Genomic DNA, 27,990 nt, shown 5'->3' on the forward strand with positions numbered 1-27,990 from the left:
GAGGAGGTGTGGGCAGTTCATGGTTTCATTTGTGGCGTCACTTTCTCCCATCTCCCTCCTTTCTCCCCAAGCCTCCGAGCTTGTTGGTGCACGGCTGCAGCTCCAGCTTGTATCTACCTGTGCAGAGCATCCAACCGCTTCCCCTCCTGAGCGGACAGTCGCACTGCAGCACGCAGAGAGGAGCAGACGCATCATACTTGTACCGAGAAGTCAGACCGTCCTGCTTCAGCTGAAATGCTGCTGACAACAACCAGGTAGGCTTTGGATTCGCTTCATGCCATAATAAGTCGCCATTTAATTTCAATGCCGTGTGAAAACGTTGCCCTCTTTGGCGCTTTGCGCTTTAACATAGTGAAGATAATTTTGCCAGAACCAAACTGAGGTGCATTACTGTGCAAAAGTTTTAAACCAGCCCTCATTTCTTTAAACTTTGCTTCAGTACAAACAGACTTTCTAGTGTTTTAAAGTAAACTTGAGGAGCTTTTCCCCAGGCTCTGTGGAGGCTTTTTTAAAATTTTCTTTGGACTTTAGCTTATTCTCCTTTCAGCTTCTATGGACTTGCTTACAGAATATTATATGGATAAAATGAAATGAAACGATCGAGGTGGACATTTGGAGGACAAAGCAGTGCCAAGCCAACAAAAGTATATATAGCCATGTTAAAATGTAGGACACCCTATGCCTGTGTATGTTCTAACATATTTGGACATATAAAACAATATTGACTAATTCAAAAAATATAAACAAAAAGGAAAAAAATATATTTCAAAAGATCCTACAAATGTAAATTAGGACACCCTAACATTCACTCCCACTTAAAATATCTTTAATTACACATAAGGCCCTTATTATTATTGATATTGGAGGTGTACAAAGAGGAGACCTTTGCTCTCTAAGAAAAACATGAAGACCAGACAGAGGTTCACCAGAGAGAATGTAGTCAAAGACCAGGACTTCTTGAATAAGGTTCTGTAGAAAGATGAGTTTTAAACTGAATTATTTGGATGCCATTTCAGAAGATATGTTTGGGTTATACCATATTCAGCATCCCAGGAAAATACCCTCATTCCAAATGTCAAGCATGGAGATGGAAGTGTTATGGTTTGGGGATACTTTGCAGCACCTGAGGGCGCTTGAGAAAAATCTGAGATCATCTGTGAAAAAAGAAACCACTAAATCCACCAAGGCCTGCATAAAATGAATAAATGTAAAGTCCTGGGCTGTGTCAAAGCTCGGATCTTCAGATCTTAAATGAATTGAGATGCTGTGGGGTTACTTGAAATGGGCTGTATGCAAGAAATCCGTCAAACATCTCCTATCTGAAAATAAGGAGTGGAGCAAACCTTCCTCAGACTGATGTCAGGGACATGTTAGATAAGTTTCTACTGAAGGGGTTAAGACTAGCTATTAGGAGAAAGGGTGTCCTAGATTTTATCTTAGCTGGAAAACACATTTATCTTATATATTTTGATAAATGAGTAAAATTGAGTTAATTTTTGATGTTTTCCTCCAATTAAATCACATTCTTTTCCAGAGATAAATAAAAGACATTGATATGTAAACATTTCTAAATCAATAACTGAATTTTTAATGGGTTGTCAATATTTTTTCACATGACAATAAAGCAGATGAACAGTAGATAAAAGTAATGCCTCTTATAAATAGAAAATAAATACAGCAGAAATCTGACAATGGACCTAATACAGGGGTTGGACAATGAAACTGAAACACCAGTCATTTTAGTGTGGGAGGTTTCATGGCTAAATTGGACCAGCCTGGTAGCCAGTCTTCATTGATTGCACATTGCACCAGTAAGAGCAGAGTGTGAAGGTTCAATTATCAGGGTAAGAGCACAGTTTTGCTCAAAATATTGAAATGCACACAACATTATGGGTGACATACCAGAGTTCAAAAGAGGACAAATTGTTGGTGCACGTCTTGCTGGTGCATCTGTGACCAAGATAGCAAGTCTTTGTGATGTATCAAGAGCCACGGTATCCAGGGTAATGTCAGCATACCACCAAGAAGGACGAACCACATCCAACAGGATTAACTGTGGATGCAAGAGGAAGCTGTCTGAAAGGGATGTTCGGGTGCTAACCCGGATTGTATCCAAAAAACATAAAACCACAGCTGCCCAAATCACGGCAGAATTAAATGTGCACCTCAACTCTCCTGTTTCCACCAGAACTGTCCGTCGGGAGCTCCACAGGGTCAATATACACGGCCGGGCTGCTATAGCCAAACCTTTGGTCACTCATGCCAATGCCAAACGTCGGTTTCAATGGTGCAAGGAGCGCAAATCTTGGGCTGTGGACAATGTGTATTGTTCTCTGATGAGTCCACCTTTACTGTTTTCCCCACATCTGGGAAAGTTACGGTGTGGAGAAGCCCCAAAGAAGCGTACCACCCAGACTGTTGCATGCCCAGAGTGAAGCATGGGGGTGGATCAGTGATGGTTTGGGCTGCCATATCATGGCATTCCCTTGGCCCAGTACTTGTACTAGATGGGCGCGTCACTGCCAAGGACTACCGAACCATTCTTGAGGACCATGTGCATCCAATGGTTCAAACATTGTATCCTGAAGGCGGTGCCGTGGATCAGGATGACAATGCACCAATACACACAGCAAGACTGGTGAAAGATTGGTTTGATGAACATGAAAGTGAAGTTGAACATCTCCCATTGCCTGCACAGTCACCAGATCTAAATATTATTGAGCCACTTTGGGGTGTTTTGGAGGAGCCAGTCAGGAAATGTTTTCCTCCACCAGTATCACGTAGTGATCTGGACACTATCCTGTAAGAAGAATGGCTTAAAATCCCTCTGACCATTGTGCAGGACTTGTATATGTCATTCCCATGATGAATTGATGCTGTATTGGACACAAAAGGAGGCCCCACACCATACTAATAAATTATTGTGGTCTAAAACCAGGTGTTTCAGTTTCATTGTCCAACCCCTGTAGATGCATCATCTGTCAGTTGATGTATGCCAGGTTTTCATCTTTTTAGGAATTACCATCTTGGTACAAAGTATAATTTTTTATGTCTTTCAAACTAATCTATATTTAATAGATTTAACTAAAGAAATTGGAACCTGTTATGTCCCTTTGACAAACTAGCAGTAACAAAATGACCAACAATGTGACAAGGTGGGTTAAGAGGACAGAAAGAAGAGAAATAATAAAACACAAGAGCATGGAACCAGCACTACTGCCTATGAAAGAAAGAGAAACAAAAACGCAAAGAGAAAACACAAAATTGATGGCAGCAAGAGCATAATTGGTTCTGTCCAGGGAAGAGCAAGTTCTGAACTCATAAGCACTGGGCCGGGAGTACTTTTAATGTGAAACAAAAGCAAAGAGGTAAGGACGGCAATAGCTCAGGAAAGTTACAAGAAAATAAGAGAAAACTTAGAGAAAAGTCAGTAAGTCTGCCAGTAGTTTAAGTCTATAGCAGAATAACTAGAAAAAGCTCGGGATAAGCAGTCAAATCTAGAGGCTTTAACAAAAAAGCCTCTAGAAAAGTAGAAAAGTTTTAAGGTCTAAGTGATGTGGCTTAGAAAACAAGAAAATGTTTATCTGAAAATGGTCAGGTTCTTGACCTTCATGGTTAGAAAGCTCTTGGAACCCCTTTAAAAGATCACTAGAAAGATTTGAGTTCCTAGCAGCACAATTATAAAGAGATAAGGAATAAATAACAACGTTTACCCAGTTTTTTAACTGTAGAAGTCTGTGTTTTTAATCAGGATTCCTACCAAGAAAAAAGCAACTCCCTTACAAATTCATAAACAGTGGGTTGTTATGAGCCCAGAAAGCTGCTTTCAGTCTTGAGTGCTCTCCTCTGACTTTACTTTCTGCAGTTCACCTCGGGGCACAGGTGAATTTCAGTAATGGACACAAAGAGGGCCAGAGGTCAAATTAAATCATGTAGGCAGTTTTAGTAGCTTCTGTTTATATAATGTTCCGGTGGATTCTTGAGCTTTAAAGGTAAAGCAAAAAAAAACACCCTAAAAACATAAGATACATCAAAACACAAAGACTCAGAAATAATATTGTTTCTTTGCTTGTAATAGGGGAACGGCATTTAGGTTCAGCTAAAACTACTCACAGGTCTTCCAGAAATGTCAAGCAATGGCAAGTTTATGAAGTGTTTTGTTAGAAAACCCGTTTCAGTTTTAACTTTGAACCCCAGTATGGGATTTAAAATGAGTCCCTGCTAATTTTTTAAAGGCATCTCTCTCTGGTAAGAGCTACTATTCTTTTTCTCATCCATCTTTAATTTTCTCTGCCTTCCACTCTTGACAGAAAAATGCACTAACTAGGTGATGCTGAAATCAGCCTGTATGCGCTAATGGTTTGCATTACTAATATAAAACATGTTACTTGGTTAACTCCTGGTAATGATTACTGAGCAGATCTGTTTTTGCAACTGATTCAAGGATACTGAGACACATTTATGATAAATTGTCCATCTTCTTTTGAACATTTTGTGTCCAAGAAGCCAGGCTCCCTTGTAACATTTTAAAGTGGTTGTAATTAGTAGTTCTCCAGATATGCTTATGGTATTTTTGTTGCTTTTCTTATTTTCTATCCAGTCTTTGTATAATAGCATTCTGTTTAATATAAAAAAGTTAGGAACATTGACACATAGAGGAAACAAGATACGTTTGACATAAAACAAAAAACTGATTAAGGGTATAGTTCAGAGCAAAGTGGTTTTACAAACAGAAAAACATTCCTTTCAAAATGATCAGGTACTGGAGTGAAAATAAGTGGGAACAGTTTGAAGCTTTCCCAGACCCACTGAATGGTGAATCATGGTGGGTGGCTTTCTGGCGCAGTGATGTAGGGAAACATCCTGGTGGTTTTTCTTGGAGATGTTCAAGTGGAAGATGCAAGAAACCAGAATTATGATGTTGAGTTAATACTCTAACATCTCTCATAGCCAATTGACTTCATTTGAGCCTTTGGTCATTTCAGGCACGGCAAAGGACATATAATTTTCCAACCTTTTTACGTTATCTTAAAACCTAAAATGTACTACTGAATATGTTCTTTTAATTAAAAAAATCTCTACCCAGTCATTTGCATACTTGTATGTTGAATGTAATTGTTTTGCATGATTTTTGCAATAACTAGTTTATTGGGTGCTCTGATACTTTTTAAACACTTCTAATCTTCACTATGAGAAAATCATGTTGCAAATTAGAGATCTTGCCATGATACATCAACATAAAAAACCAGAGGAAGACTAAACAAAAAACCCTTTGATTATCAAAAAACAACTACAGTACTTACCTCTACTAAGTTATCTATTAAAATAATGTAGGCCTGTATTTTAAAAGTGCATATATTTATATATATTTACATATTTATTTAATATACTGATTTGCATGAAAATCAATATGATTTTTGTCATTTTCATCTCCCTGTTTTGGCACACAACTTTGCACAGCATTGCTGCAGACACACCGGTACTCAGCCACTCCCCTTTGTTGCATCAGTGTACTTGATGGCTGATGATCAAAACAGTGAAGAAGTGCTGGAAGTTTGAATGTTGCAGATGGAAAGCCTTTTTGACTTTTCTCAAAAAGATGATGGAAAAAGTGTTGTTTGGAGGTATTTTACCTATGAGGGAGACAAACAAGAAAAACCAAACGATGCCTATTAGCCCTTATGCAAGCTGCAGCTACTAGCGGTGGCTAGAAAGCATTTTAGCTGTCCATACTTCATAAAACATCTTAAAGCTCGACGCTCTGGTGTTTATTTTAAAAGATGAAGCTCTCATAAATACAAGAGTGAAATATAAAACTTACCGGATGGCATAAGTTATCGTCATCTGTGTAAATATTGATACTAGCCCATTTGCGACTCCGCCCCCCTGTGAGTACAAATTGATGCGAATGGTCGGCACAACATTAGACAGGTTCATCAGGTATGACACAATCAAAACAATAAAGGTACTGAATGAAGAAGATGAGAAATTAGCCGCACCCCACCCACCCTCTGCTTTGCTGTTTTTTACGTTTGTGTTTAAATTTAGGGACCAAAACTACTGGGTTAAGGCTATGAAACTATAACGGTTAGAATATAACCTGTAGAATGTAAATTATATGCTGAAAAGCTCTAATTTAAACCACTAAAATGATGAGTCCACTCAAGTATTAACATGTAGCTACTTATTTAAATAACTGCAGGAAGTCTTTGTTTTAAAGTGTTAGTAGCTTTCACAAATAACCTGCAGTGTCAATTCCTGGAGGAGGACGACCTCAAAGTCAGCGATAAAATTTTTTTTTTGGGTGATAGTTTTATGTTTAAATTGATCTTGTATGTGCATAATGTTGCATTAAGTTTTATTGGTATCTTGGATAAGGATCTATACTTTGTTGCATGTAATTCCAGTGCAATCTAAGCAGTAAAGGTGAAATCGAAAATGTAAGCTAAATTGGTTGTACCAGTCGAGTAATAAAGAACTCTAGATTTACACCTCGTAAAAGCTCAATTGGTGTGCTTTAGAGACGTTGTTCTAGCTCAGCACTCTTCTGATCTCGCAGCACATCAGTCAAACAGACGTGTTTGACCCGGCTGAATTGGGATCAGGAGTCATTTTCTGGCTTGTTGGTTTGGACCACGGACCAGGTTCCTCTGTATTGACAGTGATGAAGAACTCTGCATAAACCACCCACAAGATGCAGGGGGAATTTTTTCATTGTGCAACATTTGCAAAAAGATTCAAGTGCAATCCTTATGTTTCTTATCATGTATACTCATATTTAAATCCTCACTCTATTATATTTTCATGCTCTTAAGAGAATAGTCTGGAGCTAATCTGTTATGACAGGAGAAAGAGTCTGGTTAATGCATTTGCTGCAGTTTGAACATCCCTAAATGCCGTGCGTGGCATCAATTTCAGCTTGACTTGTCTTTAGTGTCGCTGTCATTTAAACAATAGGAGCTATAAGCATTCAGTGGCAAATGTGATCTAAAGATGGCACAACACCCAGCAACCGCAATTATTTGCCTCTGTCATCGACCCGAATTCACTTTTGAGCCTAACAGTGAGACCATTTGAATCAGTGTCCGGGGTCTTAATGTTGCTGTTTCTCCTTTACAAAGCGTGGTGCACAGCAATCCTAAGTGCAATGAAAACTTCCTTTTCCAGCCATGAAAAGAGCGAGAAAAAGAAAAGAGAAACAGTGCGCGAGTGTGCCAGTGGCCTGTCCTTTAATTTTCCATGAAGCCTTTTGTGAGGGAGTCGGTATGAAGTGAAACCACAGTGTGCAGCTGTCCTCTTGGCTCTATACTTGCTCTTTTATGAGACGTTTCTTGTCAAGAATACTAATAGAGATACCAGCCTTGTAGAGTCCACCCAGCTGCCAGGAAAACAGACTGCAATTATACTGCCATAAGAGAAGGCCATTTCATTTGACAAAAGTCAGTGAGGTCTGTTTGTGCCGACTCATTTCAAAGAAACTGACATAAATGCAGAAAGTCTAAATTTTAAGTTTTTTTATGCTTCGGTCTCTTTCCACAAGCTATAACCTTACTAATATATACTTTTGGGTTTTGGCTCTAACATCCACCTTTCAGTTTTGGACTTGATCAGACATTTTGAATGCAATAGACCTGGGGTACCTTGTTTATTTCATACTGGATAAACATTTTTTTAAAAGTATGTAATTTAAAGTGAATTTACCAATGCACAAATACTACTTTATTGTAGAAGGATGGTTTATTTTGTTGTTGCTCTGTCTCTGCAAGGGTTTCTGTTAATAACAGGCAAAGAGAAACCTATAAGTTAGGATTTATTTGCTATAGCTCTACTAACAATACTAAAACACATATACATATATGCTTATAATTGTGGTGGCTATTAATCAAACATATTAAACAAACATTCTCAGCAACAGCAGGGGCAAAACTGTTTAAAAGATCATTAACAATCCCACAACTAAAAATGCACCTATCAGAATTTTTATCTGCTCTATGATCTCTGTTTTTTGTGCATTTTTTACCTGCAGATAACAATTTTAACCAATTAAAAATGTTCTTTAAGAACTACTATAAAAGAAGTTATACTGTCTTGACCCATCATTAATTGTGTATATCATGAACACAGGCGACAATGCTGCTGTGTGTGAGAGAGGCGTCTTGGTAAAAAAGGGTTTAATAAAATTTTAACCTAAGAAAAGGATTTTGGAGTTGGCACGTTGAAGTGGCTTTAGAATCGTATATTAGTGATTAGCGCAGTTAATCACAAATTTAAATAAAATTTATGAAACCTTTATCTATGTCTGAATAAAATATTTTGTTGCAGAGTGGGAATCATCAGGGTAGTGGGTTTGTGTGGGGTGGTAGAAGAGGTCTGCCCATGTTTCAGTTTCAGTAACACCTATGGTGAATATGTGGTAAATATTATTACCAGGGTAATTACAGGATTTTAGTGGCAACTTATGAAGGATGTATAAATTGATGCATGGATGAATGGCCGTGTGTAACCATTAACGGTATGACCTGACCAATATGCAGTCAGTGGACTTGCTAAGTTCTAAAGAATTGAAAGAAATATAAATGGCAGCTGAAATATTTATTGATAACTGTGACTAAACCCTCTAAGAGAAATTATGGGCTGCATGGGACTTGATTTTAAAGTTTTTGATCTCTTGCCAAGGCTTATTATGTTCCTTGGTATGGTAGAGGTGCTGGCAGATGTGGAGCAAGAGTATTTAGAAGTTTGGGCTGCTTTCACAAGCTCTTCTGGGGCAAAAACTGACTTCTTTAAATAAGCTTATATTTGAGTTGGGTTAAATACAAAATACTTAATCAACTCTGAGTTAAAGAAATCGTGCAGAAGCACTGCTTTTCCACAATAAAGGAACATTTCCAGTTCCTCCAGAGGTTGTATGAGGTCACTGTAGACATCCTGTCATGCCTGCTGGGTTAATAACAGGCCTGGGCTGGTGATGGAGGGCTGGACGGATGCCTCCGGGCTGAGACACTGTGTCATTAGCTCACGGAGGTGATAAATAGCTTGAGGTCAGAAGGCTGTGGCACCGATTTCCCTTTGAAAACCAGAAAAATCTGCTGTATGGTTGAGCATTCAGATACTTTTTATTTATTTTCAGTGGCTCCTGTAATTTACAAAAGCCTCCACAGTTCGCTCAAATCACATGGATCCCTTCTTTAAAACCAGTAGGTTAAAATTATTCAGTTTCAGTTGCATACATGTGATATTCATGCCAAAAATGTTATATAATACTATCAATCAACATTCCCAGAATTTTGGAGGTTTCACATACAGTAGATATAAATACACTGATTAACATCTTAACATCAAGTTGTTGTTAAGGAAGTAATAATGAAAGGTAAAATTTGAACTCTACTAATGTCCTTAAAACATGTTTTTTTAAACTGAAATAAATCAGTCAGTCATGTTCTACTGCTTAAATAAATCAAAATGCAAAAAAAAAAAGACTGATATCAAAAAATATTGCAATGCAAAATTATAAGAAGATATTCAAAAGAACTTTCAGAGAATGTGTAAAATAACATTTAATTTTGCACAAGGTCTTGAAACTGTATCATCAAACATCAATGTGCACAGTGAAGCCGTTTTAAAATGCTAACAATCCAAATCAGAATCATTACGGCAAGCTTGTAGATTTGTTATAGAATTTATTATTATTGTTTTACGGTTGTTGATAAATGAAGGGATCATGGTGAGTTTTTCTAGATTGTGTCTACTGTTTTCTGCAAACGTATACAAAATTAACAGGTTCAGACTGAAGGGTTTGTGATGCATTTGTAAATAATATTGTGTCAAATGAATAAGCTTTAAAACATTATATGAATCATATTGGTAATCTTTAAGACTGACCTTTGATTCAGTACACAGTGCTGTGAAAAAGTATTAGCCATCTTGCAGATTTCTTTGCTTTTTGTCACATTTTAATGTTTCAGATCATCAAACAAAATTTTATATCAGAAAAAGATCACCGGAGTACATACAGAAAGCAGTTTTCAAGTGATGATTTCATTTAGAAGGAAAACAAGCTATCCAAACCAAGCTGGCCCTTTCAATAAATGTAATTCCTCTCTAAACCTAGTAACTGGTTGTGCCTCTCATGGTGGCCACATCTACCATTAACTGTTGCAATAACTGCTGATTAGGCTAAGTTTGATACACTTGGACGTTCTCCTTCAGTATTTTCTTCCATTAAGAAGTCTTGAAGAAGTAAAGACCATCACAGTATGTTTGACCTTCAGTTTGATGTTCTTGGCTGAAATGCTGGGTTAGGTTTACACCAGATGTAACGGGAACTTCCAAAAAGTACCAAGATGTAATCTTCAGTCCACAGATCAGGATGTGATTTGGCAAATGTGAAATGGACCTTTGTGTTCTTTTTAGTCAGCAGCGGTTTTGGCCTTGGAACACTCACATGAAGGCCATTTCAGTCGCTTTCTTATTGTTGAATCATGAACTCCGACCTTAACTGAGGCAACTGAGGAATGAAAGTAATAGATGAATGCCAGTGAAGGTCCCAGGTGAGTATTGCTGACATACTGAACAGCAAGCGACCAGAGGATATAGAGGACTCTCTGGTGGAGATGAGGAGATTAGAAAAACACAGTCCCAAATAACCCCAAGAATACAACATAAATCGACAAACTAAAATAAACAACACTTAACGGCTCAGTTATGATTGAGGTGCAAACACACCCTCCATTTCTGCTAATTGTGCGACTGACTCCTTTTCCAATGGTTATAATCAGTGTGACAGAGAGATGTACCCCCAATCCTTGTGGTTTTTAGTATAACAATGGCCACCAGTGGGCTCTAGATGGACAAACTTTATCAGTTTATTATTTTACTTAGTACCCCTACACATAGCCTATTCTAAAATGGCCAAACTCTAACACTCAGCAGTTTATTCTAGCCTCCCCAACAACCATTCCAAACCCTCTGTGAAGTGCCTTGAGACGACGTGTTGTGAATTGGCGCTATATAAATAAAACTGAATTCAATTCAATTCAACATAAATAAAAACATTTAAACAAAATCTGTTAACAAAACATATAAGATGCAAAATTCATGAATGCCAGAACAGCAAGACATAACATAATACCACAAAATAAAAGTCTTTGTAAAGCATGTGTGGAAAGTAATGCAGTCATGTTTCACCAGCAGTCCAATAGATCAATTTGGGATCAACGGAACATGTTTAGCTGAACCAACAATATGCTCGCCTTCCAGGCTCAAAAATCTATTTCCCTTGTTATTCTCAAGTGCATGTAACTGGAAAGGACTCCTATTTATTATGAGACACGCGGATTAATTGTGATCAGTTAGTCATACAGCGTGATTATTTTTACAGTGTTTATTGTTTTATCTTTACAGGCATGTCCAGATCCTTCCGCTCATCTGTGCAGTTTGTCATCTCACCCTGGCCTTCCCCACCCAAACGCCATCTGCTAGTGGTGAGTCCACATTTACTGCAGTGCCTTGTAAAAGAATTCAAACCGCATGATTTTTCACCACATGTGACGTTACAACTACTTCCAAATGCAATTGGTTGCACTGGATTTTATTAAGGGGTGTCAGAGGAAGGTTGGATTTAATATGAATGCATATTACACTTTCCAGAATATTTGTTGTGAAATATTTTGTTTTAGTTTCACTCAACAACTACTGTTTGTACAATCTACATTTTCTGCGAGCCACTTTGTCCTTCATAGTGTTTTTTTTTCCTTATGTTCAACAGATGACGTCCGGCAGCTGCAAGTGAACATCCCCCACGCAGGTCCGATTCTTACACCTCTGGGCAGCTCCATTTCCATCCCTTGCTTAGTTTCTCTGTCCTGCACCTCCTCCTTGTCCCCCTCTGTGGTGCACCGGTTGAAGTGGACAATGGTGTCCGGTGGGGTTGAGACAGAGATCTTGGTAGCGCGAGGTTCAAGGGTGAAGATCAACGAAGCGTACCGAGAGCGCGCGGCACTGCTCAACTACACCTCCTCCCCTGAAGATGTGTCTCTGTGGTTAGGCGATCTGCGCCACACTGATTCTGGTCACTATCGTTGTGAGGTGCAGCAGGGACTAGAAGATGCCAGCAAAGTCATTCAAGTCAAAGTCAAAGGTAGCGCCATGATCTTTTATGCTTATTCGAGATTTTTCTGTGTATTATGGAAGTTTTGAAAGAACGATCTACCTCTACAAAATCTGATAAATATCATGCATCAGGGCTGTGCAATATTTGCATTATGCAGTATCTTAATTGCAACCAAGATACAGTATGATTTACAGTAAACCTACCGTCCAGTATATTTGAGAATGTGTCAATATGTACATCTTTGGATGTGTTTAGGGGTGGTGTTCCACTATAGAGATGCTTGGGGTCGGTATTCCCTCTCCTTCCAGCAGGCCAAGAGGGCTTGTGAGGGCATTGGTGCACAGGTCGCCACACCGGACCAGCTGCTTGCTGCTTATTTTGATGGATATGAGCAGTGTGATGCAGGTTGGCTGGTGGACCAATCTGTCAGGTAGTTTTTCACTCTTGTTTTTTCAAGAGTTCAGTTAATTTAATGTTCAAGTAATACAAAATCCACAAAGTGCTGTTTTAAAGCCCAAGAATTTTATGAATACTGAATTTGTTGTTTATTTTGTCAAACATGCATAATTTATGGGTTGCTCAGAGGTTAATGTTTTTCTTAACCGCTGCAGGTATCCAATCCAAGTGCCCCGTGAAGGCTGCTATGGAGACATGGATGGGCAACCAGGAGTGAGGAACTATGGAACGATGGATCCAAATAATCTCTTTGATGTTTATTGCTATATAGAACAAATTCACGGTAAGAGGTTTAATAATATAAAATTACGTGTTCTATGTAAAATGATGACAACTTGCTAAATGACAGAAATATATGTAAAATTCAGAGGTTTACAGACATTTACTTAGTATCTGATAGAACTGCCTTTTAGCCTGTATGACTTGGGTTAAACAGTTTGGGTGTCCTTCTAAAAGTTTCTCACAATGACAGAACTGGTACAACTGAGTCTGGTTAGTTGGCCGCTTTGCTCACAAACACATCTTTTCAGCTCTGCCCACAAATTTTTGTCCTTTTGCCTCTTAGTAACTAAATTGTTGGTATTTGTAGGGTCATTGTTTGTTTGAAAGACCCATTTGTGCCCAAAACTTAACTTCCTGTCTGATGTCTTGAGATGTTGCTTCAATATTTCAACAAAGTTTTCTTTACTTATGATACGATCGATTTTGTGAAGTGCACCAAGTCCTCCTGCAGCAAGACACCCCCATGGCATGATACTCTTGGACTGGTTAGGTTCTACCTTTTTCCTTTAAATGTTACAATGGTCATTATGGCCATTTTAGTTTCATCAGACCAAATGAGACTACTCAAAAGATTAGGGTTTTGGTACTTAAGTACATTTTCAAACGATAATCTGGCTTTTTGTTTTGTTTTTGAGTAATGGTGTCTTCATCACTGAGTTGCTTTTCAGCCCATGGTGGTACAGGACTGAGTATAATGACAATCTCTTAACAACCTCAGCCTGCATCTTCACAAAGTTTAGTACTTTTGTACTAAGGTCGATATACACGTTTCACACCAAAACACATTTAATCTCATAGAACCAGTCTTCGTCCTGAACAATATGATACCCAATCATTTCAGGGGTTTTATATTTCATATATTTGTTTGAAACAGAGGCACCTTCATTAAACTTGGCATTGTACACAGGATGAACCACGCTTTTTGCGGTCCACAACTCTCTTCCCTATTTTATCTGTTATATTTTAATTTTGCTATGATGTCACACAAGGAAGCAATGTGTTTTACCCAGCAACTGTGTACCCTTTGGATTTGTTTTTATACATTTTAACTAAAGAAACATGAACACATTGTTTCCTTAAGACACAATACCAAAAGATCAAATTTAAAGTATGTTTTATGTGAAGATGTCAGCTTTATAATGACACAACAGTGGTTAATCGCTTGAGTTTAGGAGCCTTTTTAAGTGTGAACGATTCAGAGCTTCATGACTTAACAAACATAAAAACAATAATCACAAAATGGTTGTGTAATGTACTGAAAATTTGCGAAAAAACAGCAAAAAACATAAAAACTCAAACTATAGATGATCAAATAAAGGGTGACTAATCTCTTAATTTCTTTGCCAGGTCTTTCCTGAATGTTATTCCTGATTTTTAGCTACTTGACTTGTAGAGACCGTTACTCTTTTGTAGGTAGTTTTTTCTAGGCCAGACCTTTCTTCTTTTGTCTTCCACCAGACTGTTTTCTTTATTTTTAAGCACATTGTGTTCACAGGTACAAGACCTGTACTGAAAAAGAAAATCAGCCAAAGCCTGAGGAACTGACATGACTTGATTTTAAAGTAAACGTTTTCTTTGGGCTGTATAGAGTGGATTAAGCATTCGGTTTAAAAATCAATGTAAATCTTTTTGCATTTTTAGGGAAGGTTTTCTATGACCCCATCCCACAGCAGTTATCATTTGATGAAGCACAGTCATATTGTCGAGCTGCGGGGGCACAGCTGGCAACAACCGCACAGCTGTACTTAGCATGGAGCGAAGGGCTGGACCGCTGCAGTCCTGGCTGGCTGTCTGACGGCAGTGTGCGCTACCCCATCGTAACCCCTAGAGAGAGATGTGGTGGCCCTCAAGCAGGTGTCAAAACGCTCTACCGCTTCAGCAACCAGACCGGTTTCCCAGAGCCGACTAGCCTTCATGATGCTTATTGTTTCAAAGGTGGGTGTCTTCAGATGTACTATTAAGTTTGTTCGTTCGTTCGTCGTCTTCCGCTTATCCAGGACCGGGTCGCGGGGGCAGCAGACTCAGCAGAGTCTATTAAGTGATTCCTTAATATTCTTGAAATGTACCAGGCCAAAGAAATTGTCGCTTTTACACTGAAAGCCAACTTTTATTTGCTTCTGTCCTCAACAGGACACAGAGAAACTTCTACTGACTCTCCAATGGACCACCTGCTCACAGAAGCTGAAGACAAAGAACAAAATGTTGTTATTCTAATGGAAAGAGATCAAGAAATTTATCTTAATCAACTAGAGACACAAGTGGAACGAGAAGCACAAAGTGAACTTGAATCTTTACCCCTTTTGCCTGACTCTTTCACTACAGAATACCCTGTCAACACAAGCCAGACAGTTACTTCAGGCAGAACAGAATCTTTCCCCAGCACAACTTCTGCATCAGACCTCCTTCAGCGACTGAACGAAAGTGTGGAGATAAGTCACAACTCCCAGCTTCTTCCAGAGGCAATTACCAGCACCATCAGCACAGTGGAGACCATTGATTCAACACAAAATACAACTGTTCTTCCTGGTGATTACAATGGGACAGAGTTACACCAGAACCGGAGCTTCACCTTTCACCTATCTGAGTTTGAAAGAAGCACATACACACCCCAGACAGAGAACCAGACAGTGCCAGACACAAACCCTACTGAGTCTCTACAGTCACTCAAACAGATGAATCAGTACCAAGAACTGAATGAAACCGGTGCGATATTTGACAAGTCTCATACTAAGTACGGCGAGACAGAGAACAACCAGACAGACATAGATGTAGAGGATGGGTTTTGGAACGGGACCACTTTGGCAATTGGTCCATTGCTTCAGGTAAAGTTGAAAAATGCAGCTGCAGAAGATCCTGTACAGATGTTGTTGACGACTCAGGCTTCCCAAGATAAAGGAACTCCCCCCTCACAAGAAACTGCAACTACTGAGTCAGCCATTGAGAACAACTCCATCTGGACTCCCATGGACGGATCTGGAGATATTTCTCAAGGTAGGCAAACCCCTTTAATAAAACAAGACATCCTAAAGCAGCATGATGCAAGCCAGTCACCCAAAAAGGCATCTAAATGGCACTAAAGAACTATCTGCAGATGGCTAGGCTTATAATCAGAGCAAATTTGCTCTGATTTTTTTTTACCTTTAATATATTTCATAAACCACATTTAAACTAAATAGACATTCGAATTAAGGTAGATTTGTAAAGAGGTTAGCATTGCCTATTTAAATTGAGTTTTAGACAGGTTTCTTCCTATGTCCAAAATAGTAATTCAGATTTCAAATAGATTTTTTTATTTGTCCACAAGAAATTTATTATTGGTTAATGTTTTAAATTTAGCCACACTAAGTATTTTTATTACAATATCAAGATCAAAATGTTTGGTAAATATGAATTAAGTTTTTTCCAGTAAGTGTTTTAAAATGTCACCTCAGCTGGTGATCTCTGGTATTTTTGCATGATTTACAGACTTGATCTGGCATCTTAGATGGTTTTACTGTTTTTTGATTGAAAAGAAAATTTTACAAGGAGTGAACTGCTTAAGCAAAGTGTGCTCTGAATTTAGCTGGAGGTATTGAAGTCTAAATGGGAGCTACAAAAAACTAAACACAAAGTTGAAATCATATAAAGTGGTTTTTAAAAATTTCCACAATGGGTATATTAATTTATACCTTTACAAAAACCAGTGAGAGCTAGGAGCTGTCACTGGTTTTTCTTTCCTGGAGCCTCTTGTCTAGATTTTTGTCAGTTACCAGTGTGTTTGCATTACTAACCTGATATTTAGATCAGATCATTTGAACTCTCAGTAAATTCTTATCAGCTAAGCATTTTATCAAACCTCTGAATGTTTTCTAAAATATTTTATGTTCTCTTCCAGAGAGAGAGTTTGAAACAGAAGCAGTCACCTTCATCTCCACATCTCAGTCCTCCGCCGCTGGATTCACCACTCCAGTGTTGGGTTCTGTTGTGGCAAGCAGAGCTCCCACCACACCTCACAGAGCAGCTCCAAATCCAACCCTCTCTTCTGTGTCACAACATGTGGACAAATTGGGCTTTGAAATATTGTCCACAACAACAGACTTGTGGGAGCTAACTATTTCTAGACAGGAGGGAAGTACAAGCTTAGACACAGAAGACAGTGAAGAAAAACAGATTGATGCAACTCAGCCTCCTAAACAGGTAGTTTCTGAAGTAAGGTTGCCTATTGCATCTACAGAAGGTTTGAATATCTCTCATTCACCATCTAAATTTGCAACAGAACAGTATCAAACAGGTTATGGAGTACCTATTGGCACAACGAACTCTTATGAAGAGGCAAGCGGATATGAACTTGGAACTGTTACCTCCATCTCTCAAGAGGAAATTAAAGGTAACTTCCCCCTTGAAGAGGCCTTTATAGTTACCCCAACCCATGACGAGAAAGTTAACAAGTCTATTTTAATTGAAAAGGAAGCTGAAGTTCCTTCAACTGTTTTGCTTATTGAAGAAGTTAGTGCTGGCCAAAACACTGAAAAAGAAGCCAAGGTTGTGCTTGAAGGAGAAACCAAGGTTACACCAAGTGTTCTCCTTGTAGAAGAAACAAAAATTAGCCCGACCTTTGGTGTTGAAAAAAATAAAGTTGTCCCAACCCTGGTTGTTGAACAAGAAGCTACAGTAACAACAACAGCTGTTGTTGAAGATGAACCTAAAACTCTGTCAACCATGGTTTTTGAAGGAGAAACTAAAATTGACCCAAATGTTGCAGAAGGAGCTAAAGGTAATGCATCTCTAGCTCCTGAAAAAGAAGCTAATGTTGACTCAACTGTTGTCCTAGAAGAAGAAACTACAGTTAGCCCAACATTGGATCTTGAAGAAAATAAAGTTGCCCCAGTTCTGGTTGTAGAACAAGGAGCAAAATTAACCCCAACAGCTGTTCTTGAAGAAGAATCAAAAATTGTGTCAACCTTGGTTTTTGATGGACAAACTACATTTTACCAAAACGTTGTAGAAATAGCTAAAGCTACCCCGACTTTGGTTCTTGAAGAAGAGGCTAATGTTGACCCAACTGTTGCAGGAGAAGCTGTAGTTGCCCCAACTCTGGTCCTTACAGCAACAGTTCGCATTGAAGAAGAAGCCAAAGTAACCCCTAAGGTTATTTTTGAAGAAAAAGCTAATGTTGACTCAACTATAGTTCTTGTAGAAGAAGCTAATGTTATCTCAACAGTTAAAAAAGAAACTGAAGTTGAGCCTACCCTGATTCATGGGGAGGCCAGAGCTACCCCAAACCCTCTCCTGGAGGAAGAAGCCAATGTCCCAAAGTTTGAAAATGTAGAGGAAACGAATATGTTCTCTGGTGTTCCTGAAGAAGAATCCAAAACAACACCAACCTTTGTCACTAACGAACTTGAACTTGCTCCAATCCATGCTTTTGAAGAGGAAACTAATGTTGCACCAACCCTTGAGGACTTTACCGTCTTTACACTCAATTCTCAAACATCTAAGTGGAATCTGTTGACTACCACAACTGGACCCCAAGAGCATCTGAATAATGTAAAGTTTAGTCAGAAACCCCCATTCATGTCAGCGTCAGAGACCTCAATGAGCACCAAGTCTTCTCCTTCTGCCTCTACCATGACTACTCCAACACGTGTGCCCAAACGCACCTGGAGCTCAAGAACCACAAGACCTTACATTTTCCATAAGACGACAGAGCCCCAGAAGGTGAACCATTTCATTCCACCGTTGGATCATAGTGTGGTTGATCTTGAGATTAGCCTCACACCGCCACCCACCCTGCTTATCTTGCCCAAAGACAGGGCAGCTGTAGGTGGTACAGGGGCTTTTTCAGGTAATGCTAAAACCACTCTCATGAGCCTAACCATCCTCTTCTTGCTCAGCACAGTGATGCACTAAAATCCCTGGTTTGTTTTCTGACCAACCTCCTCCATTTTCTGTAAAAAAGAAAAAAAAAACTCACCCTGTTTGTTTCCCTCGCTGTCTCAACAGATCCACTCACCTTTCTGACTCCTAAATGCTTCACCCTGTTTAAACACTCCTCACTGCTCTCCTGCTACTCACACTGGGACAGTTGACATTTGTCAACGTTTTTTCTTTTTTTTTTTGTGCATGACATTTCCCTATTCATCCAAAGACTGACTTCTGTGAAGTACAGACAAGTTTGATTTAATTTTTTTAGTGTTTCCTTTCCAAGAACGGTGGCAATAGCCCCTGCTAATAGTTTCTGCACAATCACTTAAGCAGTTGTGTTTTGCATAAATTTTGAAGCTAATTTAATGAATGTAACAGAAATTGCTTTGAATGTGATAGCACTGACCAATGCAACTGGAGAAATGTTTTTGACAGAAATGCTTTTTTCTTTTATTGACTCTTCAGCTATCAAAACTCACATCGTGTTTAGGTTTAGAAGCACAAACTAATGTTTAGCCATAATTAGTTGTGAGCAGTGGCGGTTTTTGATGTAGGCCATATGTGCAGTTGCCCAAGGCAACATTAGTGCAGTTAATAGGGAGTTGGTGCCCTCTGCACTCTGTTGAGAATAGGGAGACTAACAGAAATTGGAAAAATTATTGCATTTTGATTGATTGGGGGGAGGCAGAAAGAGGGACTAGCCCGGAGTGCTGTTCATGGAAGAACCGCCACTGGTTGTGAGCGTTTAGCATCTTGTTATACGTTATTAGGCCAAGTTACTTAAGGCTAAGATGTGGAGTTACTCTGATAAAGGTAGCAATATCATTTCATTTCTGTCTGCACTAGTTAAAACATGAATGTTTGTAGTTTCTGCATCCAGATGCATTGGATGTTCATTTCTTTCAAGATAATAAAACAGCAAAAAATATTTAAAAAAAGCTTTCATTTTGAACTCAGTGTAAAAAGTTAGTTAAATTCTTATTTTAGTCAGAACAGACTGTTTGATTGTTGACAGAACAAAACACAAAACTTTGTGTTTTCTGTTTAGTTAATATCTCATCTTATAGAGAAGTATAAAAATTTTATACTCATGACAATAATAAAGAGAGGATAAGCAGCCTGCAGTTTTAAGCTATTATTATTTTATTTTTTTTGCATGCATTTTTACATTTACCAAAATAATAAGGGTTGGTATGGGGTAAGAATGCTGTCAAAAACAATGTGTATGTAAAGATGGAAATGTGGGCATATTAGTCATTAGTTGTGCATAAGTAAAATCCAAAAGAGGTATTGTATATTTTCTCTATAAGAATACAAAATAAAATGTTACAGCTTCAAGAAATTACAAACACAAAGTTCAAGTTTACAGTTGTGGTTTATTCTTTATGAATACAATATGATAACAGTTTGTGAATACGATTTCTTTCCTATGAGAATACGAATTTACATCAGCGACTTGCGCCCTGTCCCAATACTCGCATTCCACCCTTGTGTCCCTGAATTGCGCGTTCCAGTTGATGGGTTCGAGTGCGTACTGTGTCCCAATTCTCCAGAGTGGTCCTTAGCCCCGCCCCCTTTGTGCCATCAATCCGCCCTTCGGCGAAGTCTGCTTAGATGCTTATATTACCCAGAATTCACTGCTGCAGATGACGTTCTGAGCAAAAACCAATCACAACCGTCAACGTAACCAGCCATCAAATCAGAATAATAAGAACCGCGTAAAATTTAGACAGCAAGCCGACAAATATATTTTTTTACTAGTTTTCCAGGCTCAACATTGTAAGATACCAGTGGGTTCAGAGTGAGTCTGGGCAGTCAGTAGGTCATAACACTGAAGTTACCTTTCAAACAAACACTGGCACAGCGAGAGTCTGGTGTATAAGCCTCCTTCGCTTCCTGCACTTTCTTCTCCTCAAAAAAATAGCTTGTTGCAGTTTTAAATATTTTTTTTAGCAAGACTGTGGAAACATCGCCGGTTCCCGCCCTTTTTGATGTTGCAGTTACGGTGCAGAGGTGCAAGTCAATGACGTAACCTCTACTGTCCCAATTCTCCAATTTTGCACGCTTGTAACCTGCGCACTTCAACCCTTACATGCACTTGTTCAAAGTACACACTTCATAGAGGGGCGTAGGGTGTAGTGTGGGTATTGGGACTGGGCTTTGGTGTCACATGATCTCAGGCTGGTTAGTGGAGCACAGAGTTAGTCGATTCGCGTTGATCGTTCAGTCTAAAAGGAATATTGGGAACAGAGGGGAGATAGGGGGGAAATCAAGAGTATTATAAATAAAACATTGTTCTTATTTTTATGAAATACAAAACTAAAACATTGAATACAGTGGGTAGAGTTAAACAATTATGTACAGTAGGTGGCGTATGCACCTCTGAATTTGTTGCGCACCGCCAGCAGAAGTACTGGCACCAAGATGACGGACCAAGAGCATATTAACGACATTAAGACATATATAAATTCAGAGGTGCATACCGCCACCTACTGTACATAATTGTTTAACTCTACCCACTATATTCTATGTTTCAGTTTTGTATTTAATTAAAATAATAACAATGCTTTATATAACAATGCTTTATAATATTCTTGATTTCCCCCCTATTTCCTCTCTGATCCTAATATTCCTTTTAGACTGAATTATCTCCCATTGCCTTTTTCCAAAAATCCAATCCCGGTGTTATGTCGATTCGCGTTTCCCTATCAGATACGGTTTCTCCAGTGTCTCCTCGCTGTGGAAAGCCAACTGGTTCAAAAACACGTGACTTCTGACGCGTTGACAACACGTAAACAACGTGTAAACAACACGTTAACAACGTGCTTGTTCAGCGCTCGTAACTTTTTTGTAACCAGTTGCAAAAAAGTGGGACAGCTTCGCCGAAACACGTTGTTTGAGCTTTCACGGTGTCCGCAGATCTCCTGCAGCGCAAGCACGGCGCGCTGGTTACGAGCGTTAAAAAAGCACGCGCCTTTCTTGGCGCGAAAGCGGCGAGGAGACGCTGGGGAAACCGTGATAGGGAAACGCGAATCGACGTGACACCGGCACTACGTTTGCTGGCAGTGAGGAGTGTGACAGCGCATGCGCAACGCGAATCGACTAACTCTGTGCTCCACTAACCAGCCTGAGATCACGTGACACCAAGTCGCAGATGTAAATTCATATTCTCATAGAAAAGAAATCGTATTCACAAACTGTTATAGCAGTTTGTATTTATAAAGAATAAACCACAACTGTAAACTTGAACTTTGTAATTTCTTGAAGTTGTAACATTTTATTTTGAATTCTTACAGAGAAAATATACAATACCTCTTTTGGATTTTACTTATGCACAACTATTGACTAATATGTACACATTTCCGTCTTTACATACACATTGGACAGCGCTCTTAGCCCATAGGTTGGGCACTAAAAATCTAAACAAAATTGAATTTAGATTTGGTTAAATACTTAAATGTCCTGCCAAAATTAAGAATAAGTCACATAATATATAAATGGCTCAATTAATAATTACTATGGTAACAACTTTTATTTCCCAGAGCTTTATGTGAAGATTGTCATACAAGATAACTCAATTTAAAAATTAATGTGATAGAAAATTACAGTTCAAATAAAAAAAGGGGTATATTAACACTGAGATAAATTCTTACAAATAGAAATGAAAATGATAATTTTATAAATCCAGTATTATTTAAACTGGTTGTTTTTATTATTTTGTTCCAATTGTGGACATAGTAGTTTTTTATTGAGCCATTTCTACAGTGTATTTCTTTTCAGTTATTCTTATTTATGCTGGTTCTAGTTCTCCATGTAGTTTATGTAAATGCTCCAGCAGGATTTTCTTGTGTTGCACTGGTTTTCTTTATTATTCTGGGTTTTACTTTGTTTTGTGATTACTTGTCCCTGTCTGTACTAAAACAGTCCCTTTTACTGAAATGACTGGAAGGAAAACAAAGTGTTTGAAATATGTTAGAAACACATGTAAAATGTGTGTGACTTCTCACAGAAACTAAAATTTGAACATCTGCTCACAGTTGTCTATGTGCATTAATGAACAGTACCCTCTGGAGCTTTCTGGTTAACATACTTTAAATCTCTGTTGTCCTCTAAAGGCTGAAGGTGTCCATTTTCATTTTCCAAATAAAAGTAATTATAACACAGTTATTGGTGCTTGGTTTAGTAATGTACCAATTCCAGCCTGGCCAGGGATGTTTGATTTTCAGATTTTAGTGATGCATAAACAGCCATCTCCCCATTCGGTGAAGAAAAATGAAAACATCTCTGTTGAGACAAACTTTGCCAAGTCAGTAAAACTTTGAGGTTTTAGGGAACATAAACATGAGGGAAAGCATCTTAATGAGAGGATGGGGTCTTTCAGACGTTAAGGAGACTCCGTGGTTTTCCACGCTGCATTTGTATATTCCTTTACTCAGGTTTGACAACAAGTATGCCTGGAGACCATATGATTCTTATTTGTTTCGTGAAAAGTAGTTATTACCTTTCAAATATACTGCAGAGATGTTTCTGGAAGGCGCTTATGTGACGGTGAACATAATGACAAGACAAAGCTTATGTTGTTAAATATTTAATTACTGTTTACACAGACATGTCATATTTTGCTTTCTTTTCACAAATGTTTAAATAAATCCAGACTTCAAGCTTTTTTTTATTCTTTTCAAAGTTTTAAACAAGCAGTCTATCATCTCAAGGTGACAAAAGGAAATAGTTGCCTCTTGTGCACTGAAGCTTTTAATAAAATTGAGCTTGAGTGAACATTTTGTATGAAAGAATGATGAGAAATAGCAAAATAGCTGAGTTGTCAGTTGATGTGACTCAGATTACTCCTTTATAGTGACATTTTTCATGACCATAGCAAGTAAATGTTGGGTACCCTTAATAAAATGCTAGACATAATCATCAAAGATGAACAAAAACTAAATTATGGCTCCATTTATTGTCCTGGGGAAGAACTAAAAGGGAAGAAGATAGAAGGATCTAAGAAGCTGAAATTGCCCTCTTCTGTCCTGTCTTGGCTTACATTGTTCTTGGTGTTTCTTTAATTCTGTGTCCTACATTATAAATCATACTAACTAATGTTTAACAAATGTAAACAAACAATGTGTTCCTACCTTTAAACTAGAGAGTGCTTCAGTAATGTCCCCAATATTATTGATCATTCCCACACACAGGGTCAAACCTGTGTTTTTTATTTCAGCATTAATCTGCAGTAGCCACTCTGTTGTGTTTCAGACGCCTGTTTGGATGATTTTTGTCTCAACGGAGGCACCTGCACTGACCAAGACGGACACATAAAATGTCTCTGTTTGCCGACGTATGGAGGAGTTTACTGTGAGACTGGTGAGCTTTCTGCTTGTTTGACTCTGGATGCTTTCCAGCATTTTGAAGAATATATACAGAGCATATAAAACGTAGAATGTCTGTTAGTTGTTTTAAACAAATTAGATCTTGATCAATCATTCCAGGACTTTTTCCACTTTTAAAAGGAATTCATTCTGTATTACTCATCTGAAATACAAACCAATCTGTGGGAAAAATGCAAAAAATATCAAATCTGCAATAACCTGGTTGTATGAGTGTGCACCATTTGAGTAATACTTTACAGTTAGGGTGCCAAAGTTTCTTTAACAACAAATGTTTTTAAATTAAAGGTTATTTTTTCAAAAACTTTCATTGTGTGATTGTTCTGCAAAACAAATTGAGCTTTTTGCCACATCTTTAGCCCATCTTTAGTGTAATTTTACACAAATCAGTGAGTGGACACTGAATAGATGTGAACATGCCACAGTTTGTCGTGGTGGTAATTCCAACTAAATAAATGAAACTGAACATTTAATGAGCCATCTGAATTGTCTTTGTTGTGCATTTCTGACTCCCCCTGCGGTTTTCAGACTTGGAGCGATGTGAACCTGGCTGGGATAAATTTCACGGTTTCTGCTATCGACACTTCAGCCAGCGGCAGAGCTGGGAGGTGGCAGAGAGGCACTGTCGCATGCAAGGAGCTCATCTGGTGTCCATCATGACCCCTGAGGAACAGGACTACATCAACAGTAGGGTTACATAAAGTGGGGTGTTAGTAAGATTAACATGGTGTACCAAGTAGAAATGTTGGGGCATCCATTTGACCTTTTTGTACGTTTCTTTTAGGTTTTCTGAAGCTTTTTAACGGTTATTATTTTGCTTTAGGCTGCTTTTTACAGCATATTGAGCACAATGTGTTTAAACAGATATGTAAACAAGAAGAGGACAAAAGAAGAACTATCTAAAGCAGATAAAAAGTCTCTGAAAGTCAGAAATGACACAGGACATAAGAGATGCATCATCCCTCTGTTTATCATCTACCGTATGGGAAGCTTTCCTCTAATATTTTTTTTAGAAAATCCCTTTATTGGTCCTAAACTACTACAGAGCTGTATTTGTATTCAGCACCCTTTTGTCTGACATCCATAATTAAAATCCATGGCAACCAATTGCCTCCAGAAGTCAGGTAATTAGTAAGAGCCCATCTGTGTGTAATTTAATCTAAACATCATAGAGCACTGTCTAATCCATAAAAGGGGCAACTGCAAATCTTTTAAGACATAGCCATCCATCTAAATTAACACAGAGGGCAAGATGAGCTTTAATCACAAAGGCACACAAGATGTCCATGGTAGCTCTGGAGGAGCTACACAGATCCACATCTCAGCAAGGGGCATCTGTTAACAGGACAACAATCAGTCATGCATTTCACAAACCTGACCATTATTGCAAAAAAGGTAAATTTAACTCAAGCCCTGCGAGAGACACAGCAAACATGTGAAAGAAGATGGTTTGGTAAGACAAGACACACTTATCTTTTTACCCACATGCAAAACAGGAAAAACCAAGAGATCAAGTCAGGGTTGATGGAACGATGAATGGAGCAAAGTACAAGGAAACCCTGGAAGAACATGTTAGAGGGTGCAGAAGACTTCAGACTGAGGAGGAAGTTTGCCTTCAAGCTGGACAACAACCCTAAACATACAGCCAGAGCTACAATGGAGTGGTTTCGTTTAAATCATAATCGCGTGTTGAAATACCCTGGACCTAAATCCTGTTGAGAATCTGAGGCAATACTGGAAAATTGATGTTCACAGACCCTCTCCATCTTGAGCTACTTTTCAATGAAGAATGGGCAAAAATGTCAGTCTTTAGATGTGCAAACCTGATGGAGACAGCCCAAAAGACCTACAGCTGTGAAGGTGGTCTTACACAGTACTGGCTTAGGTGGAATGCAGACCGTCCTTTTTAATTTTCTATTTGTAAAAAATAAAAATAAGAATCTGTCATTTACCTTCCACGTCACAAGTATGCACTTCTCTGTAAAATCCGAAAAAAGATGAATGAACGTTTGAGACTGTAACAAGGTGGTTTTTTTTCTGTATCTCAAACTGTTTTCTTGGCTATTTTTATTGATTCTGCTGAAGAAATGTGGCAATGATTAGACTGAAGATGATTGATAAAACAGGCAACATCTGAGAAGAAAAATCTTAAAAGATTAAATCTTTGCACTGAACAGTATATATGGATGTTTATTATATACTAGTTAACTGGGATATGTCTTCACTAGGTAACTACAAGGAATACCAGTGGACTGGTCTGAATGATAAGACTGTTGAGGATGATTTTCGCTGGTCTGATGGAAACCTGCTGGTGAGGAACGTTAGACACAACAAACATCACAAAGTATCTCTAAAGACTATGTTTGCTTTCAGTTTGGGTACATAGAAAAAACAAAATAATTATGAAGAAATTGGAGAAAATCCCAAGGATATTAGGAACTTTTTAGGGCATCAATTAAGCTTTTTGTTCAAAGTTTTGAAATTCCATTAAATAGAAAAAAACTAAACAAAAAAAAAAAAAAATTCATTTAAAGCTATTTTTAGCATTGAGAAATTAATAAAAATGTTTTTTTCATTAAATATACCTTTTATATGCCTGAATTGAAATCCATTCTACAAATCAATGCAGCTGTACGAGAACTGGTACCGAGGGCAGCCAGACAGTTACTTCCTTTCTGGAGAAGACTGTGTGGTGATGGTGTGGCATGATAACGGCCGCTGGAGCGACGTACCCTGCAACTATCACCTGGCATACACCTGCAAGAAAGGCACCTGTAAGGTTCAGTCAATCAGACTGAGCACACATCATTTGCCCTTGAGATCATAGCTCCCTCTTCTGGTTGTTAGAAGACATTATGCCACCATTTGCCATCTCTTTCTACAGCCCACTGTGGTCCACCACCAAAGGTCCGGAACGCGTCCATATTCGGAAAAGCTCAACAGAGATATGAGACTAATGCAGTTGTGCGGTATCACTGTTCAGAGGGCTTCCAGCAAAGACTGAACCCTCTGGTCAGGTGTCTTCCCGGAGGCCGATGGGAGAGACCTCAAATTTTCTGCATCCCTGGTGAGATTGGAGCATATTCCATAAATCTACCCTGAATTATTTATAATAATCATCTAGTCTATGTCTGATTGTTTTTTTGTTCATATTTAATCCACAAGGTGGAGAAGTTATGCAGAACCTCGACATGTCACAAACTGACAGCAACTTTTCAGCAGCAGAAAATGAATTTGAAGCCACTGAAGAGACACCACAGTTCTGGGATATCAAGTTTTAACACCTATGCTTTCCTTTTAAACATACAATTTGGTTAGTGTACCATGACGTGATGTAAATTATCTTGAAGAGGGAACAATGAACCACAGAGACAAAAAGATGATGTAAAAGGACTAAAGTTTCTTTCCAGTAAGAATGTGCATCCATGATTATGGAGATTTTAAACTCACAATCTGGCATAGTTATTCCCAAAGTAGGCTATGATCAATTAATATTTCCTAATAATTGTTCTTGTTGTGGTTTTTGCTATGTCTAGGGCCACATAATGGTGCTAAGCTTTTGAGACACTTTTATGGTTTTAGATTTTTATTGTATCATGTTCCTATTTTATCAAAGATCCTGACATCTCTAAAGTGAGCCATAAGTTACCAAGTATTCTGTATATGTTGGTTTTCACAGCAGAAATTACTGTCCACAATTTTTTTTTATTTTCTTTTTCCAACAGAAAACTTTAAGGTCAAGCAGACGCGGTTTTGTTCGGTGGCTTTATGTTGTAATAAAGTTTTGTAGAACAGAGCAAAGAATAAATCAGTCTCCTATTTTACTCTCACTGTGCGTTGGCTTTATTTCAT

At 38.4% G+C, this 27,990-nt stretch overlaps 1 protein-coding gene across 1 annotated transcript; it reads left to right on the forward strand.

Annotated features, from left to right (window-relative positions):
• Positions 1 to 27,968, forward strand: LOC124879608 (brevican core protein-like). Its single transcript, XM_047384295.1, has 14 exons — positions 1 to 254; positions 11,404 to 11,483; positions 11,768 to 12,139; positions 12,368 to 12,542; positions 12,724 to 12,851; positions 14,492 to 14,785; positions 14,981 to 15,841; positions 16,725 to 18,674; positions 24,008 to 24,115; positions 24,667 to 24,825; positions 26,367 to 26,449; positions 26,768 to 26,912; positions 27,023 to 27,205; positions 27,304 to 27,968. The coding sequence occupies exons 1-14, from the start codon at positions 235 to 237 to the stop codon at positions 27,417 to 27,419; spliced, it is 4,674 nt and encodes a 1,557-aa protein (XP_047240251.1). The 5' UTR covers positions 1 to 234; the 3' UTR covers positions 27,420 to 27,968.
• Positions 27,969 to 27,990: the final 22 nt, after the last annotated feature.

The sequence above is a fragment of the Girardinichthys multiradiatus genome, chromosome 13 (genome assembly GCF_021462225.1).
Source record: "Girardinichthys multiradiatus isolate DD_20200921_A chromosome 13, DD_fGirMul_XY1, whole genome shotgun sequence".
Taxonomy (NCBI): domain Eukaryota; kingdom Metazoa; phylum Chordata; class Actinopteri; order Cyprinodontiformes; family Goodeidae; genus Girardinichthys; species Girardinichthys multiradiatus.